This window comes from Cryptotermes secundus, unplaced genomic scaffold (assembly GCF_002891405.2).
Source record: "Cryptotermes secundus unplaced genomic scaffold, Csec_1.0 scaffold741, whole genome shotgun sequence".
Taxonomy (NCBI): Eukaryota; Metazoa; Arthropoda; class Insecta; order Blattodea; family Kalotermitidae; genus Cryptotermes; species Cryptotermes secundus.
In genome coordinates this window covers 60,782-80,579 of record NW_019724599.1, presented here as the reverse complement: position 1 = coordinate 80,579, position 19,798 = coordinate 60,782, and the positions used below count along the sequence as shown (strand labels likewise).

General features: G+C 37.2%; 1 protein-coding gene across 1 annotated transcript; it reads right to left on the bottom strand.

Annotated features, from left to right (window-relative positions):
- Positions 1–9,402: 9,402 nt before the first annotated feature.
- On the bottom strand, positions 9,403–19,773 carry LOC111862429 (cation-dependent mannose-6-phosphate receptor). Its single transcript, XM_023847817.2, has 6 exons — positions 19,348–19,773; positions 19,119–19,267; positions 17,350–17,462; positions 13,511–13,638; positions 11,518–11,644; positions 9,403–9,741 (listed from the first exon to the last, which is right to left on the bottom strand). The coding sequence occupies exons 1-6, from the start codon at positions 19,497–19,499 to the stop codon at positions 9,625–9,627; spliced, it is 786 nt and encodes a 261-aa protein (XP_023703585.1). The 5' UTR covers positions 19,500–19,773; the 3' UTR covers positions 9,403–9,624.
- Between the last annotated feature and the right edge of the window lie 25 nt (positions 19,774–19,798).

Below are 19,798 nucleotides of genomic sequence, written 5' to 3'. Positions count from 1 at the left end.
TACTAAAGAAAGTTCTTGTTCAAGTCTGATTTATGAAATTTTTCCAGAATCCTCTCTTGAACTCAGAAACGCATTCATGCACATTGGGCTCCATCCCGGTAATATTCTGGCATGTGTGCCGAAAGCCAGAACTTGGAAGCCGGCAGACAGCCGTTGCTAGGGAACAGCTATACAGACATGCTTGTTTCTAGGCAATGATGCACTATCTATAGTGCGATCTCCAAAACAGACTCGCGCAACAATAGAAGATCTGTTGGAAGCTGTGATTTCTTTGCAGTCCGCTGTGGCAGCTGCATCACTCTGCAACATTGCAGCTGCAAGGAAATGTGCTTTTTGTGGGGTCTGCCCTGAGGCTCTATCTGCATAGCCAAAACCCATGGTGAGCAGTGAACTTAACCTGTGTGGAGGCAGGGTTGAATACTTCCACTGTGACCCTGTGAGTCATAGGAGATGATGAAAAGGGAAGTCTCCAATCTGAGACAGTAAAATATGGTCGCAAATACCGAGGGACTTGGACCCAAGAAAGACTGCGCTGGCAAGGGCCAACAGCATATATAAAAGACACCCCACAAAAAGTAAGACCGTAACTGTCACACAATAATAAATATCTGGTCAGATTGGGTTCAACACCAGGACTGACTGACTGACTGACTGACTGACCGACCGTCAGTCGCAATGTGACTTCATGGTGAGCAGTCGAGTTCATGTTTGGAGGCAGGCATGAATTCCTCTTCTCCCATAATTGGCTCTACATGCCCTGCCAATCTCATCCTCCTTACCTTGATCATTCTAATTACATTAGGCAAAGAGTACAAGTTACAAAGCTCCTCATTATGCAGTTTTCTCCAACCCCCTATCACTTCATCCCTCTTCAGTCCAAATAATCTCCTTAGCACCCTTTTCTCAAACACCCTAAGTCTGTGTTCCTCCCTTAATGTCAGAGACCAAATTTCACACCCAAACAAAACCAGAGGCAAAGTTACAGTTTTGAAAATTCAAGTTCTTACATTTTTAGACAGCAAATGAGAAAACAAAAGGTTCTGGACTGAATGGTAGCATTGCCTGAATTTAGTGTCCTCTTAATTTCCTCAAAGATCAAAGTTTGATTTGTTCTTGTCCTTCCCAAATATCTTAACGATGCCACATTTTCAAAGGATCTTTATCATACAATTTTGGCATGCATTCTGGTGATGAGACAGCAACATTTTCAGTTTTCTCTGCTATTACTTCTGGACCAACGTCCTTACTATCATCAATTAGAGTTCCTCTGTTTTTCTTTATGGTATCTATGTTATCTCTCAGTAGATTACATCATCGGCATGGACCATCAGTTGATTTGCCCCATTTAATTTCAGTCCCACCTAGTTTTTCTGACCTTCCTAAAGGTATATTCTAAATCAAAGTTGACAAGCAATGGCAATAAAGCATCTCCTTGTTTTAGACCATTTTAAATAGGAAACATATAAGACAGGTGTTTACCTATAGGGACTTTACTATGGGTTTCATTTAAACACATTTTAATCAGCCTAACTAGTGTCTTGGGTACCCCAAACTCTACAATACTTCCTTCCTAAGTGAATCATTGGCTTTCATGAAATCCATGAATAGCTGTCTCATTGTACTCCCATTTTTTGTCCAATATCAGATGAACATGAAGAGTTTGATCAGCAGTTGATGTGTTGCGTTGAAACCCACCCTGATGATCCCCAGTGTTTTCGTCTACATTTGGGCTTAATCTTGAGTGCAGGATACTGTGTAAAATTTTGTATGAAGATGAGTGATATTCCTTGATAATTACTGCAGTCACTCTTATCATCCTGCTTGTGAAGTGATAAAATAATAAGACTCCTTCCACTGATCAGGCAATTCTTCCCTAATCCAAATAATCAGTTTAAGGATCTAGGACAGTGATACTTCACCTACTGCTTGAATTGATTCTGCCAGAATTTGATCATTTTTTGGCGATTTATACTTTTTTAACTTTGCAATAGAAATTTAAACCTCAAAATGACCCTGTTCAGGCACTAATGGCTCAGTTGTATTTATATCTGCCTAACATCACTTACTTTCAAGAGCTGAGAGTAGTAGTATTTCCACATCCTATACTAAGTTAGTTCAAGGTTGGTAACCCTCCTTAAATTCATTTATTCCTCTATACAGGTTTCTCATTTTCTTGTTCTTACTGCGAGTTACAAGCTCATTAATTTTCTCTTTCAGACATTCCCTTCTATTCCTGAAATTCCAACTGGCTTCACATCTTACGTCATTCAGGTTAACCCCATTTATTTGGCCTGAATCCTGTAACCATTGCAGTTTCGCTTCTTTCCTTTGATACAGTAGCTTTCAACATCCTTCTTCAATTTGTAATAACCTAGACTGTCTTTGGCAGAAATTTTTATATACTCTGTAATAGTTTTCCACGTTCTATTAATATCCACATCTTTGTCAGAGTTTTCCAAAGATACAAACCTATTTGAGATTTCAACCTTATCCTGTTCTTTATCGTCTACCTTGTTCAATTTCTTGAGACTGAACTTCTCCGTACGAAATTCCTGCATTGTTTGTTTACTCACTGTCAGTGTCTCTCAAACATGCCACCACCAGATAGTGGTCAGTATCACAGTCCCATAAAATTAACGACTTGAAGAAATTTGAAGAAGGAATCAACAGAGTTCCTCTTTCTTCTGTCGTTGTCGTCATCATCATCATCCTCATCGTCGTCGTACCTGTGATTCATCAGTCATCAACACCTATCAAGATTTGTGGTAAATAAAATATTGCTTTTTAGTATGTTACCATTTTATTGTTTTCCCACATGTTATTTTACACAGTGTGCTATTGCTCTTGCATTGTTTTTATGTTGTTATGTTTTCCTTTGTGTTTAAACTTTAAACGCTGGACTTTTGAAATGGTGGTAGCTTGACCTGGCCAGAATTTATTTTAATACCCATTGTTGCTCTGCGTTTAAATGTCTGTTTCTGTCAGGGCGGCTGCACTGTATTTGAAAATGCTATATCCAACACAATTTTTATGATAAATGAATGGAAGTCACTTTGTTTTTATCAGCAAACAACACAGTGTGGCATATTATAACGCAAACTTTGAAAATATGTAGACAAAATAATATAAAATATTTTTTATTTTTTTTTCTTCTAATTTTGATGTGTACTGTAAAAATAGTTTCCCACTTCTTCACATAGAAAATCACTCCTGCTTGTAACACTTGAAATATTTTCACATTCTCTGGTGCCATAAAACATCTGGAAGCAATAAAGTCGTTTGGTTCTCTGCTGGCAAGTTTCAAATCTTTGTTACACCCCTCAGATATCCCAGTCTTTTGACTAAAGGACAGAAAAGTGAAAACATGACCTTTCAGGAAAGGCTAGAGGGAATATTCGTTGTTTCCTAATTCAGTGCCAAGCCCTGCCATTGCAGCTGCAAGAGTATATTGCCCTGTTTATGGTTGCAAACAAATGCATCACAGCTGAGATACAGAGTGCATACAGTGAGTTCACAGTGAATTTGAATATTGTAGTGTCCTTTTATCATACAATGGTAATGAAACGTTTGGAAGATGGTGAAATTGAAAGGCAGTTGACATGCAAGATATGTGGTGTGGGACTGTGCTTTCTCGGTGCTTCAAGAAGTATTGCACAAAAGCGAGATGCAGTTAACATAATGCGGTTGTTGAAGCCTCTATATACATCAAGCAGATAAAAATGTATGTATACTGAATTTTACTACAATTACAAATAAATATTTTGGATTGTACATATGCTTTACTAGCGGCGTGTGCGCTTGCTTCTGCTAGCGATGTTTAAATGCCTGAATGCACAAATCGGGGTAGTTTGGCAATGACTACCAAACTCATCAGTGTACCGATCGGTGCACTTCAGATGTTAAAGGTTAATGAACGGAATAAGCAATTTAGATAATATTTATGGCTCTGGACCACCGAATCCCTATTTTCACAGACTTCTGTATTCAACAATTGCAGATTCTCCAACCACAGATGGTTTCTGGGAGCATGTACAGAATGTTCCATGAAGTATTGGCCAGGCTTCAAGAATGTGTTCTACAGGTCAGCTTGAGCAAAACTATAGATCGATTTTGACACTTTTAAGTTAAGCACTAGTGGAATGAGCTGGAACCACTGTAACTTGACTGAGTTACCGCCCATACACTGTCAAGGTTAGTGTAGCTGTTTTGTTGCAGTCAAAATGCTAACATGCTTACAAATGAGAATTATGCCAATATGTCCTGAAGTTTGATCTGTGCATTGCAGAACACTCTGTATATGAAGATTACTGCCTTATTGGATGTGACGCCATGTAGTCTGGTAGACATCTACTGTTATTTCAGAGCAATAATCAATTAACATCGAACAGACTCCATAGTATCACATTTAAGAAGATAGTAATCTTCACAGTCCCTGCCATGAGAATCTCAGATCTTATATTTGTTAAAAGAAATTAATAGTAATTTATTTTAAAAACAGACCACACAACAATAACAATAACAAGTTTTTATCTTCCAAAACATGTCACCAAGAAATTCACTGATTAAAAAAAAAGACAGCTGCCTAAATTCCCAAAAGAAACCAGTGCCATCAGCCTGCAGTGCATTCCATCATCTTCAGTGAAGTATCATATCTCCTCATCCTCTCCTGATTACTGTTCCAGTCAGGCTTTGCAACCTCATCAGCAGAGGAAATATAGGTAAGGGAAAAGGATAAATTGTGGGTTAGAATGGAGAGGGATGATTCATAAACACAATATTAACAAAGGAACTGATTATACACAATAAATCTATTGATCAGATGTTTGCAACTTTGTGCAGGATGGGGTGGGGTGGGGTGGCATAGCATGTATAAAAGACACAGAATTCTAGGTCATACAAATTTAATGTAGGAGAAGGAAGCACACTATACATGGCATGTATGGTATGCAGTGGAGTAAGCTGGGTTTGGATTATGGTCTTCTGGGATGTAACACTATGTATTTAGGTAGAAATGAATCACTGTTTCACAAGAACCTGGTGCCTCAATCCTCAGAGTGGAGGATGGACTACGAAACTATTCAGTGTCATATACCAGAAGAGTGTAACATTGAGACCACTGCAAGAACTTAAAATCTCTGATTTTGGGTCAGGTCAGGTAGGATTAGGTGGTCTGACAAGCCAGGTGGTTCAGGTTGCTTTTATCAGATTAGGTAGTTTTCTGTCAGATTTCATGTGTTTAAGTGAGGTGAGTGGTTAGCTAGGGTGGAATATGTGATCAGGATTGATGTGGTCAGATTAGGAGATGGGCACAGTTCTTCCAAAATATTTGGAACCACCTACAAGACTACATAGTGTCACAACCCAGAAGACCATAATATAAAATTCTGTTTCCCTAAAGTCAGACTCACACTTAACCCCCTCATTAACAATGCTAGTTAGCACTGTAACTGTAAGTTTTGGAGTATAAGACATTTTTTTGGTAAATACTGCCTAAAATCTGTGTGCAGCTCATATTCCTAAGCTACAGCAGCTTTTCATTCTAAAATTCTCCCTCAAATAAGTGTGTGAATTTTATAGTCTCAAAAATACAATAATAATTCATGTAATTCAGGCTGTAGTAGTTAGTTGAGGCACTATGCTACAAGTCGGAAGGTCACGGGTTCAATTCCCGATGTCATTGGATTTTTTCAGTTGGCCTAATTCTTCCAGCTGCACTATGGCCCTGGGGTCAACTCAGCCTCTAACAGAAATGAGTACCAGGAAGAATGTTTTTGGGGGTAAAGGGCAGCTGGCGTGTAGAGCTGACAACCTTGCCGCCATCTATGAGCCGATTGTCTAGAAAACCTGGGAACCTCAACATCTCACAACCCTATGGGCCTCCACGGCCTGTTACAGGGATACCTTCCCTGGGCCATAGTGACACATTTTAACACTGAAAATGGAGGCAGCATGTTCCTCCAAAACATATCTGCCTACAAGACTCCATGGTCTCACAACCCAGAAGACCGTAATCTGAACAGTTACTGCCATGAAAACTTGAACTTTATACTCTTTTCAATCACTTGTAGTCTTTTTTTCATTCTATAATGCAACAGTATCAATTTAACACTAATTGACACTTAATTCACTAAAATATTTGTTAAATGTTTAAAATATCATTAAAATACAATACAAAGTACAATATGTATATTCAGTGTTTATGCTACATGTTTCAGTCACACACAGCCATCTTCAGGCAACAGATTGGTGTACTGCACTGTGCACATGGTCAAATAGTACTCTTGAGGCATGTCACAGTTATCATTAATTTTGATGCAGGATGTTTTCCTTCCTATCTTTTGTATTGTGGCTGTTTCTCTGCAGTGTATAATAACTGTTTATTAATATTATTCTGTCCTTAATGCTTTGGTTATGCTATCTTTGTGTACCTAGATGCTGTATTTCTTGTACTTATGTGTCCCTTGGGTGTGCTGCTCTCTTGGTTGTGTCTAGTGTTGCTTTGTGTTCCTTGTACTGATTTTGTTGTAATTGTTTTCACTTAAATATCTTTCTAGGTATCCTGAATACTGCTACCTGTCATAAAGTTCATGTACTGTTTGGAATATTGTATTGTGTGTATCATTCACGTGTAAGTTGTTCCTGCTAATTTTGTAAATGTGATACTTATTTAAGATGTTTAAATGTCTGCCTTTCCTTCCTGACCTTATGACATCCTAGTATCTGTTATTGTCCCATGTTTTCATGTTTCATTTCTGTAATTACCTATCATTATTAACCCTTTCTGGTCATAGCATTATGAACAAATCTGCATCCAGGATGTCATGGGTTTGTTGGCGCAACAAGGGCATAAAGTAAAAAATAAAAATGTGTACTTACTTTTCGATTGTCAAATTCTTTGGCCAGCTCAACGCTGATATAATATCTGTCAGTTAAAAGGTTGTAGTCTTCAATACCAGACATACTTAGTCATAGTCTGTCCATGAAGGAACAAATGACTCTTGAAATGAACGATTCTTCAGAGTATGGCAAGTTACACTAGTCACCTCTAAGTTTTCTTTAATTTGGAATTATATTGTGAACATAACCTGTGTCACTTTTAGCTAATACAAATAATCTGATACCCCACTTCGTTGCTTTTTTTGTTATTATTATAAATTTTGAAAATTATTTTGCGCTTGAACCCAACTGTTGATTCATCTACTGCAATGCTTTACCTGGCACAGAATTCTTCTGAAATTGTTTCTCTGTATGTTCTATGACCCCATGTACTTTCTTTGTTCTTTTTATGGCCTAACTGCTTTCTTTGGTGTATCATTTCCCCACATGCATCATCCAAATTATCTGTAAAAAATGATCTCTGAACATTATATCACCAAAAATTTTATCTGTTTTTCTCTCTCACTAGACCAATAGTCTTTTATGTCGGGTAATGGAATTAGCCCCATATTTATAATTAGACCTAAAAATGACCACTTCAGGAACAGACAAATCAGACCACAGGCTTAGCTGAAGTTCAGCAATTTTGTGTCTCATGTACGTGTTTGTCTCTATAACAATGTTATTCAAAAGCTCATCATTGAAAAAATGAAATAAAAGAAACACATGGAGTCTGCATCTGGCAGAAGGTTAAACTGTGACTCTGCATTTTTAGTAAATGTGTATGCCTTAGGTTTCTTGATGCCCACAGTCTAATCTTCCCACGCAACACTTGTTTCACTCTCACTCTCATTTTCCAACATTTCAAAGCTCCATTCTTCACTTGCAGTTTGTACTTCAATTTCCAATTTAATTACATCATTAGAGTCAATAATGACTTCTTCACTTAACATATCATTACTACTTGTAGATTCTTCATCCACATCACACAAGGGATTATATCTCAGTTTCTTCAATCCAGAGGGCCAAGGTTTGGCTGAACATAAAACCATGCTACTAACATATGACACATCGTAATATATAAATGGTTTTCATTCCTCAAGAAATTCAGAGACTTCCAGATGGCAGATGAAACATTCATGTATGTGCTGGCATGGAATACAGTGGTCAGTAGCAACATATGATCAATATATGACCAGAGGAACGCGAAAAGAAACTTATCGACTTTTGTCCGTGGAAGCACCGTCACCATGTCAATTATATATCAACATATGACCAGAAAGGGTTAACTGTTTCTGTTACAGTGCAGTCACATAAGAGAATGGGCTTAATCCAATCAAAAACAACTGTAATGCATATTTTTATTTTTCTACTGCAGCATCACTTGCAGCAAGAACAGGAAATTGAGATCCTATATGGCTATGCTGAAACACTGTTATGTGCCTCAGTAAACATCAGACATACTGACAAAACATACAAAAATGTAATACTACATGATGAATTTTTAATACTGTTACTGTTCTCTCTCGGGCCAATCAAAATTCTCACCAGGATCTATCACCCATTATAGTACTAATAAACATACCAGCAAATTCTGAATAATATTTCCTTTATTTAAAGTTAATACCTGAATCATTAATACAAATTTGTACACTGAATAAAGTTTTTCTCGATATATATGTAGACAGAATAAGCAGTGTCACAACCTGAACTGACTTTGCTAGTCATGGTAATAGCCTATTTGAATGTGCTGCAGCTTATTCATTGTCAAAGTTTATTCTTACAATACTGCATTTTGGAGACTGGTTCTGTCTCTATCTTCAGATGAAGAACCTAATCTGAGGAGACTATTCAAATGATCACTGGGCATTGGATGCAGAGTTCAGTGGTGTGTGTAGCCTATACCACCTGGATGAAGAATCATCTGCATTAGGAACTGCCTTAAAAATATAAGCATATTCCAACCAGATGAAAACTATAAAACAAATACATAAACCTGGTGTGATATACTTTTAAGGTTAAAGTCTCCACAGTTTCCTTATACTTACACAGGTGACATGTTTTAAACTGAGCCATCTGAACGATAAATATGTAACTGAATTCACTGTTTTACCAGAAAGGAGCAGACAAGATAAGGGTATGAAAGGGATAAGGAAAGAGACAGACAGAACAGAGGCAAAGGATGAGGATATGAAAAAACCGATTCACTGCTTAAATTAAGCAGGCTCATACCACTTGTTCCTTTTATGACCTAATGTACTTGATCCTTCACTCAGCCGCAACATATGTATATGCCAGTGAACTTTATATCTAGTGTCCATTGAACGAGACTACACCTTCCTACCAGATGCCTCAGATTAGGTTTCCCCTTCCCTTAAAAGACAAACAGTACCAGTTTCAGAAATGTGAGTTCTAAAAATAAAACAGATGGCAGATGTCAAAAATATTAACACAGTCTCTAGTGTGCCTTCATCTAAAACACTAATGGCTACAAACAGCGTGTACAATAAATGTAATTTCTGGTGCAAAAATCACAGCAACATATAATTTGACTTGTCTGGTGTATTAATGAGTAAAGCTTTCAAATGCAACAAAATTACAGCATTGCATATGAAATTGTAATTTGTTAAATTCTGATGATAATTTAAGGCAACATTAAATCCAATACATTTGCATTCACTTCATTCAAGCTAGCAGCTTTAAGAGCAAACCAGATGAGGCATGTTCCCCTTACACTGAAGAGTGAGGTCAAGGTCTAAGTAGAGCATCATCTCTGTCATCATGTGGATCATTAAAATTGTTTGTCAGCCTGCGCCAGGATTCCTCTTGATGAATCTCACGACGACATGCAAAGTTGCAGCCATCCTACAAACAGTGCAACATCTAACTGGAGCTATTCCAATGCAACCACATAATAAATGACTAAAGAGTCAGTATAATGTTAGCATTTTGCAATGTAATGTAAATTTTTCTTACCAGAAAAGGGGTATCTTTGTGTACACACACTATACAAACACACAGTGAAACCTCCATTTAATGTTCCTTGATATAAGGTTTTCCTTCACTTAACATACAATGTTACTGATTGTAAGTCGACAATTTCAGTATTGAAAATCATACATTTACAATTTTCCTCAATTTTAATTTTTAATTCACTACTGCCCAATATAGCTCATGTAATATATACTGCTCCAGTAATAAATAGTGCAAGATATTACAATGTAAATTTCTCCAGACATACAAATCATTTAACTGTGTAGACTGGGAACAACCAATTTCTCTCAACCTCCAAGAGTTTTTCCCACAAAAATTGTATTATTTCTCTTATGTGAACTACATAACCAGCCTGTTCTAGCATGCTAAAGGGATCACTAATGGAAACAATCCTATTTTGGGTATTTTCTTAAAGGACTGGCATGCTTGGTGTGTTGGTGTGTGTATCACTTTGTACATTTTTAAGAATTGTTAACTTGTAGTGTAGTGTAAAAATGTAATTTTCTGTATCCTTAATGATTTATTTCTCAACAGTTGGTTTCCTTAAAAAATTATCCTCCCTCTGCACACAAGTTCTGTTTCTTATGTGTGAAAAGTACAGAGGAAATATCATCATCTATTACTGTATCTCTATATATATTTTCCCATATTTCATGTTGGGTTATGTTGACAGGGTGTAGTTGGTCTCCCACAAAGTTCCCTACTCTGCTGTGGTTGCATGATTGTGAACACCTCTGGTGGACAAGAGTGGGAACAACTTAAAATCATCCAACAAATGAAGTAACTGGATAATATGATTCACCCATCCCATGTCCAAATAGAAAAATGAGTTACCAGTTGAGGTTACAAGCATAAATGACTTAATTATCAGAGTGCACCATTAAAAGACAACCATACTTCAGATACATGCAGATATGCACACAAGGCTACGTGTAAACTGTTATTTTGTCTGATTCCAAACAGAATTTGAATTTGTCGATAATTAAAACTCCCCAATATAAAATTTTAGAGACACTTGTTCAGTGGTTCTTCAGTTGTTTCATGCCTACAGACAGACAGGTGGAGTATTTTAACACGCACCCTGCGGGACCAAGAATACACACAAAAATGGATGAACTGCCCATGTACCAAGCACTACGCCATGAAAATGTATTGGGAAATGGAGGTAGAACACCATACATCTTGGCACTCACTGGTCAAAGTGGTTAGTTTTACACTTTGGCTTATTTTCCCCTGATACCCTTATGGTATTAGTGGGCCTTGTGGCCAGTCTTGGTATGTTGTCAAGAAAAAAATCCCTGCTCCTGGAAGGAAACATATTAAGCACGAATTTTCTCATATATTCTCTATCCTCTGCATAATTCATTCAAACTGCACATTCCTCAGTTTGTAAGTAGCCTCTTGTGACATCTCAGTAGCAGAGGGCTTCAGACCCCAGCTTGGGTGTTAAAGCTGATTAATGAATCTGATATAGCAGACCAGTTTGGTGATGATAAGAGCCTAACAAAAGTTACTGTATTTTTATATTTTTGTGGTTCGCTGTTGCTGGGTTCCTAGAATAGGAATGGTATGATTAGCATTAGCAAAGGAAATGATTAGAATCTGCAAATTATGTTTTGTTTCAGAAGTCTATAAATGCCAACATACTGCCTGCAAATTTCCCAGCTCTTTCCAGAAATTGTGGTGAGGGATCTGTTCAAATCCCTTAGCACCACCGATCATTCTCTTGTAAGCAATTCCAAAGAGGAAGTACACCCCCAAACTTGTCAGAAAGCTGTAACAAGAGAAACAAATATTTAGTTAAAATGTATCTTAAGTACCCTTGCTCTTCTTGTACAATATGAGCAATGTTTAGGTTCTGTAACACCACCTATACTTCTGATAAGCAAGTCATGGTGATTTGTTTACTGAAGAAGATGGAACATATACTGATTAGGTGAGACCTCTTTATGGATGATAAGTCTCTCACTCTAAAATTTCATCTCACATGACAAGTCTAAATTGTTAATCTGTGATTAATATTGGTTTCCTTTCGTTAGTTTATGAAACAGATATCAACATGAAATGCTTTTAATAATCTTTCCCCTACATGTTTTAAAAGAAATGTACATGGTGATAATATATGCATAAAGAATATGCAGTTTTATTCATGTCATTTTATGATCAGTGTGCAATAACAGGGCCAATACTTAATATTATAAAGAAAAGGTAAAAAAACGCGAAAATAAGAAAAACGACCCCATAGTGAACGAACCACATGCAGGTTTTAATTAAGACAAATAAGATGAATTATCTTAACAAGTTTTAGCGAGTGTAAATTTATCATAGTTGACAAATACGGACTTTTTAAATACTTTTTAAATGGTGTTGTGAAAACATATGAGGGCAAGCAATGCAATAGATTGACGTAATTGGGACACCTGATGATGGCACTATGTTGCCGAAACATGTTGTGAAGTGACAGGTGAAACTGAGTGCACTACAAGATGGCCACTGTATACATATAATGGATGAAAAGGTAAAGTTATCCCTGTACCAGGCCACATTGTGTAGACAATCGGCTCACAAATGGCGGTAAGGTCAGCCTTATGCACCGGCTGTCCTTTACCCCCAGGAAGGTTCCTAGTACTCATTTCTGTTAGAGGCTGAGTCGACCCCAGGGTTGTGGTGTGGCTGGAAGGATTAGGTCAGTTGAATTGAAAAATCCAATGATGTCATCGCGAATCGAACCCATGACCTTCCAGTTTGTAGCACAGTGCTTCAATCAACTACACTACTGCATGCCCCTAAAGAGAACCTGGTATCCACTCGATAGGAAATGGGTTGGGCCCCACAGCTGGTCTGGACTCAAACCATTCACTGGTGATAAATAACGAATTATGAATCTCAGAAGTATATACAAAGTTTTAGCAGAAAAACCTAGGAAGAGATGGGAGGACAATATTAAAATGTATTTTAAAGAAACAGAATAGGTGGATGTAGACTGGATTTATCTGGCTCAGGATAGGGGCCAGCGACAGACTTTTGTAAACATGGTAATGAACCACAGGGTCTCATAAAATTCTGGGAATTTCTTCATGAGGTGAGCAACTATTACACCGCATATAGTTAGTCTGATATTTGACTCAGTGACAGATATAAATACAGCTATGTTGCCCATGTGAAACCCCTTTTGTATGTGTTCAAAATTACAGACACGGTGACACTGTAAAATGGTGCGATTATAATCTGGCCAATTTTTGGTACTGCTAGCAAATATGTTTCACAGACAGACTACTTAAGTGAATAACTGAACCAAAACTTATCTTCACTAGTCTGTAACCAGCCAAGCAATGAATTAGAGATGAAGCCCCCAGCCTGAAAATCAAGGATATGATAATATGCTGTGTGGTGAGGGGCAATTCTAGGGGTAAAGACAGATGACTCCAGAGCAATGCCGAAATTTTTACTTCTTCACCATCAATCTCGTATGTAGTCATCTGGGACTGAATCTGAGGCCCCACAATAACTTCTAACTGCCCAAGCTATGGTGAGGCCTTACTAGTATAATTTTACTTTCTAATTTGTACTGCTATCTCTAAACAAATGGTGCAATTAATAGGATATGTGGCATCACAAGTTCCTCGTATCTATTTCTTACATTATGCACAAGATTGAGCCATTGCTGAGTCCAGTCTTGTCACACATGGCTGATGTTTGAAGCTCAAATGAGAAGAAGCACCCCGTCACATTCCAGTTTTTGTTATATTCCAGGAAGTGTAAACTTGCCTGAAAATAATAAATTAATACATTTAAAGTACTGTTTCAAGGAACTCCAATGATGCTTACATCCTATTATGACACTACATTACAGTTTTTTAAATACTTGGAAGAATCATGTGAAAATTGTTACATGGTACGGACTCAAACCAAAATCTCAAAAGATATGATAAAACGCAGTAACAATTATGTTACATGTAGTGGCAAAAATACACAGAAGATAAATTAATAAATAATGGAATAAGAAATTATGAACAAAAATACAATCCCAGAGGAGGTCGTGAACATAAAACCAGATAAAAAATACCAAGCAGGAAGGCTGAGACTGTGAGGGGAATGAGAGGATAGAAAAATGTCACATAAACTGAAGGATTTGTGAAAAAAAAAAATGATGAGCAGAGGCTTTGGGAAGACAGGTGGATGGAGAAGTATGGCTACTAGACAATCCACATGGAAGTGGAACTGTGTAGGGAACAAGGGACTCCGTCCTATTTTACTAACATATCCATCAATAATACAACTTTAAAAAGACATTAGGAATATGTTGTTCACTAATAATGCACTTTAATACTATGACAGTTCAAATTAATAAAATGCCCATAGGCCTTTACATAGTACATAAATTTACACATTAAAAGTGAATGTTCACACTCCTCAGATTGTCTTGGTTTTACATGTATTTTTACTAATTTATATTCACAACATGTTTCGGCCTCATTGGGCCATCATCAGGTGAAGTCTATCCTCGAGTGAGACCACTGCACTGTATTTGTTTCTAGTGCACGTTGTTATTTTACTTTATGCTAGTTGTTAAATTTCATTTTTATCCAGCTACTTTGCGGCTGTTATCACTAGCATACAACACGTAATAGAATGACTAGTGTATGTTTCTTTGGCTACCTTGATGTTATCATATATGATATGTGTACTTACGTTTGCTGTTGTGTTTCCCTATTTCAGTGTCCCCATTGTGGTCTGCGTGACAATAAAGCTACATAAACAAAACACCAATTAGGCCCATAATCAACTGGAAGAATGCATCAGCATACGAGCTAGCGAAACAATTGTCAAAAATGTTGCAAAATTACTTAAACCTACCATATATGTACAACATGCACAATTCCAACCAACTTATGACAGAATTAAATAGGAATATAAGAATGTGTTCCTTCGACACAGAATATGTATGATGGGGTACCCAAAAGAAACCAAACTAATTTTTTTGTGGGCAGAGCTTTTGTAGTACCGCGTTTTGCCACTATGAGCGCACAGAGCTAACATTCCTGAGTCGATAAGCCAACTACCGTTGCTTCAGAAGGTAAGGACTAGTTTCGGCAGAGTTTATAGTGACACCTGTTTTGTGTGATCGTCGTTTTTGCAATGGCTGATTTTCGTGAACAGCGTGCGGCGGTGAAATTCTGCTTTTTGCTCGGGAAAAGTGGAACAGAAACTCTTGAAATGTTAAAAACGGCGTACAAGGACGATGCTNTGGAGCTCAGTTCAGCGAATTTTGACAGAAGATTTGGGAATGAAAAGGGTGGCTGCGAAATTCGTGCCACGACTGCTGACTGCTGAACAAAAACAAGGTCGCGTGGAAGCATGCTGTGCTTTGAAAGAAGAGTCCCGAAATGATCAAAACTTTTTTTTTGTTTCCTCGAATGAAAAGAGACATGAAAGGAAAGCGTTTTGCTGATGTTGCTGAGGTGAAGGAAAAAACGACGGATGCGCTGTCAAGCATCTCAAAAGATGAATTTAGACAATGTTTTGAAAAATGGAATAAAAGACTAGACAAGTGTATTAGTGTAAGTGGAGAGTACTTTGAAGGGGATTGAAGGTTTGTGCTTAAAATTTGAATAAATAAGTTTAAAAAAAAATAAGTTCGGTTTCTTTTGGGTACCCCCTCGTATACAAACATACCAAGACACGCTAAAAACATAATTAGTAATATTCTAGAATATAATGAAATACAATCCAATATACTGAGGGAAATAATATGTATACTCAAAGTAATAAGGGAACAAAACTACTTCCTGTTTGACCAAAAGTATTATAAACAAACAGAAGGGCTAGCCATGGGTGCACCGACATCAGCAATACTAGCAGAGACCTTTATACAGCACATGAAACATGAATACTTGTACCCAATCCTGATACCACATGAAATAATTGCATATTATAGATAAGTCAATGACATATTTATAATGTACAATCAAAATAAAACGGACATTGAACAGACCCTTCACGAATTTAATAACACAACCATCCATAAAGTTCACTATGGAAAAAAGAACAACACAAAAGGATCAATTACTTAGATACCACTATACATCGAAAAGATAAGCCAGAATTCTCAACATACAGAAAACCCACACAGATATTATAATACCTAACAAACCATACGAACAATAACTATCAGGTATAAGATATCTGACCAACTGACTACATACATACCCAATCACTAGAGAAGTAAAACAAATAGAAGAGAGCACAATAAAAAACATTCTACTAAAAAAATGGATACAACACTAATTTAAATTCGAAATTAATACCACATAAACAAAATACAAAGGAAAATCCAAACCAACAAAAAACAAAATGGGCTACTTTTACATACAGTGGAAAAGAAGTAAGCCAAATAACCAGATTATTAAAAAACACACAACTTAGAATAGCCTTTAGCACAAAAAACACAATCAGTAATGTACTGAAACAACTCACCGAGATCGGAAAATATGACAATAGCAGCATATACCAAATGAAATGCTTGGATTGCCCATTGAAATACAATGGCCAAACTGGAAGGACGTTTAAGATGAGATGCAAGGAGCACATTCAGGCTATTAGGAGTAACTGCAGTAAATCAGGATATTCAAGCCATATATTAAATATGGGACACTCTTACAGCAAAATAGAGGATACTATGGATGTCGTAAGGATTGATAGAGAAGCTAAACACTTGAATACACTTGAAAAATACCACATCTACAAAATATACAAAAATAGTTTACATATGAACGACATACATATAGAAACATACAACCCAATATTTCAAATAATACATGAACTCTACGATAGATAGCGCTAGACACACCCTACGGAATAAGACAGAAACAAGAGCAACGACATTACGTTCAGTATACTGGTAGACCACAATGGGAACATTGAAATTGGGAAAAACAACAACAAACATAAGTACACATATCGTATATGATAACATCAAGTTAGCCAAAGTAACGTACACTAGTCATTCTATTACGTGTTATATGTTACAGTGATAACAGCCGCAAAATTGCTGGATAAAAATGAAATTTAAAAACTAGCATGAAGTAAAATAACAACGTGCACGAGAGAAGCATGAGAATTCACCTGATGATGGTCCAATGAGGCCAAAACATGTTGTGAATATAAATTAGTAAAAATACATGTAAAACCAAGACAATCTGAGGAGTGTGAACATTCACTTTTAATGTGTAAATTTATGTACTACATAAAGGCCCACAGGAATTTTATTGATTTGAACTGTCATAGTATTAAAATGCATTTTTAGTGAACAACATATTCCTACTGTCTTTTTAAAGTTATATTATTGACGGATATGTTAGTAAAATAGGATGATGCTTAAATATAATAAGGGACTCTGTGTTTCCACATGAACACCACATGAAGTGGAACTGTCTAGGGAACTAGATGAACAGAACTAAATTCTACTATCATATTTACACCATCTTTTTCTTCCATGCATGTGATCAGAATTTGAACCCTCCTGCTCAGATTACAGGATTCATCTTTCTGATCTCCATCACCACTTCCATAGGTCAGAAGCAGCCATGATTCTGAAAAATACAGATGTGATGTTTACAAAGGACATGAAGTACTGGAGGATGACTATCTTCTGAACAAAATTAGATTGTGTGCTGCAGTGATATAGGATGACTACAGTCTGTTCCCTGGGAAGCTCTTGAGTAGCTGCACCATTGGCCGCTTCTCAAGAAGGGCTCAGCTCCATGAGGGAGTGACAGGCATTTTGACGACAATGATGACATCAGGAGTAATACGACAGGAACTCTGAAGGCCATTCCACAAAGCCAGTTCCAAAATTGTTTTGAAGGGTGGCCTAGACACTGACATTAGTGGATAGCTTCCCAAGGGGAGTACTTTGAATGCAACCACTGTGATATTCAGCAATTAAATATACAGCACTTTTACTATGATGAGTTTGCAAACTTTATTGTCAGACCACATAGTGGAAACCAGTACTGTGGGAAATTTGACATAAATCTGTTTTGCCTGGCTCTGCATATCAGAAATCATTTTTTCTAGTGGAGCACACTCTGCTGTCATAATATAACATCACCGATTTCCTCAAAATATTTTTATCAAAGTCACTGATATGTGGAACAGGCTTTCCTTTATTTATTGTCATTTATGTTGATGAAAAAGACATAGTTCCATTAAGATTCTTTCTCTTTAGCTATCCTCTGCACCATGCTTTTGCATGCCTCTACCATCCCTTCTTGTACTTTAGACAGAGTAACTACAAGTTCTCTGACTTGGGCTCCCCATTTAAAAGAAAGGCAATACAGTGTATATAATTCTCACATCATCTGTATTTATGGCTTGTTTTGCATTTTTCAAGCAACTCACTTTCCTTGAACAAACAGTAAAACATGATAACTCTGCACTTCACTGGACTTCTCCCAACAGAAACATCTTGTAATGGCGTCAAGCAAGACCTGAGGACCTTGGCTGAAGGCTAGCCCCACTGAGAAGGTGAAGCTTCATAAGAAAGGGAATTTACTGTAGACTATGAACAAAACTAGAAGAGTATTGCAGCACTATAGCATAGACTGTTATGAAAAGTATACTGGGTGTTGCAGTGGTACAGAATTAGATTCTGAACAAAGCTTACATGAGACAGAAAATTTAATGCCACAGGCACTAGCAAACTGCTGTCCTGCCTTGCATAGTACAGGATATGGTCTGTTCAGCTGTGGCCAAGTGCATTTATCACTTGTGTTTATAAAATCAGCTTATGACAACATTTTGGAATGATATCAGTGAATAGAGCTTGAGTCTCTCATGACGTCAGTCCATATTTCTGTCACAACTGGGTCCTGATTCATGTTTAATTCACTGTGACATATTGGCTCAAGGCAAGAACTGTGAAGCCAGGAAAGCCCTATACTGCTAAGGAATGGCTCTGCAAACATGCCCGTTGCTAGTCAACAGATTCATAACACAGAACAATCGAGTAACTGGGAAGCGGTGTTCTCTACACAGTCCATACGATAGCTGTGTGATACACCATAAAAGAACTGTTAGGAGAGGTGTCAGGCTATCTCCGAACTACACGCACTTATAACCCAAAACACCGTAAACGTCATAGTCACTAACTTGAGAACCTCAAGTCTAACATCGGTTAAGTTTGGTTTGTTAGGTTATGGGGATCCAAACAACAATGTAATAAGACGGCCTCTTTAGTTCCATACCTCCTCCGATTATATCAGTATCATTATACCTCCCTAGGACTGCAAATTCTTTTCCTTGTCCTCCAACCACACTGGAATTTGGATAAATTTCTAAGGCATTACTGCAGATGGTAACGATATAAGAAATGCCTCCTGAGTCAACTTGAAACCTAAAACATGAATAATGCACTGAATTCTACATTCCGGCTGCCTTAATATTGCAAATGCTTCTTTTCACGGACTTCCTTACTTCTGCCCTTGAAGTGGCACTATGCGTTGCATCAGGTGCTTCTTTGTATCTGTAGTTCCATTGCGTAGTTTACAGCTATATGTATCATCACAAATTATAACGCTAAATTTTAATATTGATAGCAAAATAACACTCTGAAAACCATACTTCATTTTCGTTGTGTTATTGTCACAGTTCGAACTTATTCTAGATACGCTCTCTTGCCATATGTAAACACGCAACACGCGGCGGAAATGATGTTCATACGCACGTTATCATGCACACTCGAAGAACACAAATATCTCTCTGTATGTACGGAATGTTGTAAAGTATGATTTCATATTTGAGTCTGAAGATTGATGTTCACATTATCTGTGCTTATGCCTTGACTTAAATACGCCAAATATTTCATTTATTAAATAATTTTGGCAATTGGCTATCCTGCCTCCAAACATGCAACGCCCGAGATGTG

Excerpts from the sequence above, each read along its gene's own strand:
- LOC111862429 (XM_023847817.2), bottom strand. The coding sequence starts at position 19,499 with ATGAAGTATGGTTTTCAGAGTGTTATTTTGCTATCAATATTAAAATTT. Across the intron at positions 11,645-13,510 it reads GGCTCAATCTTGTGCATAAT|CTTTCTGACAAGTTTGGGGG; the intron begins GTAAGAAATAGA and ends CTCTTGTTACAG. Across the intron at positions 9,742-11,517 it reads AGCTGGGAAATTTGCAGGCA|GATGGCTGCAACTTTGCATG; the intron begins GTATGTTGGCAT and ends CACTGTTTGTAG.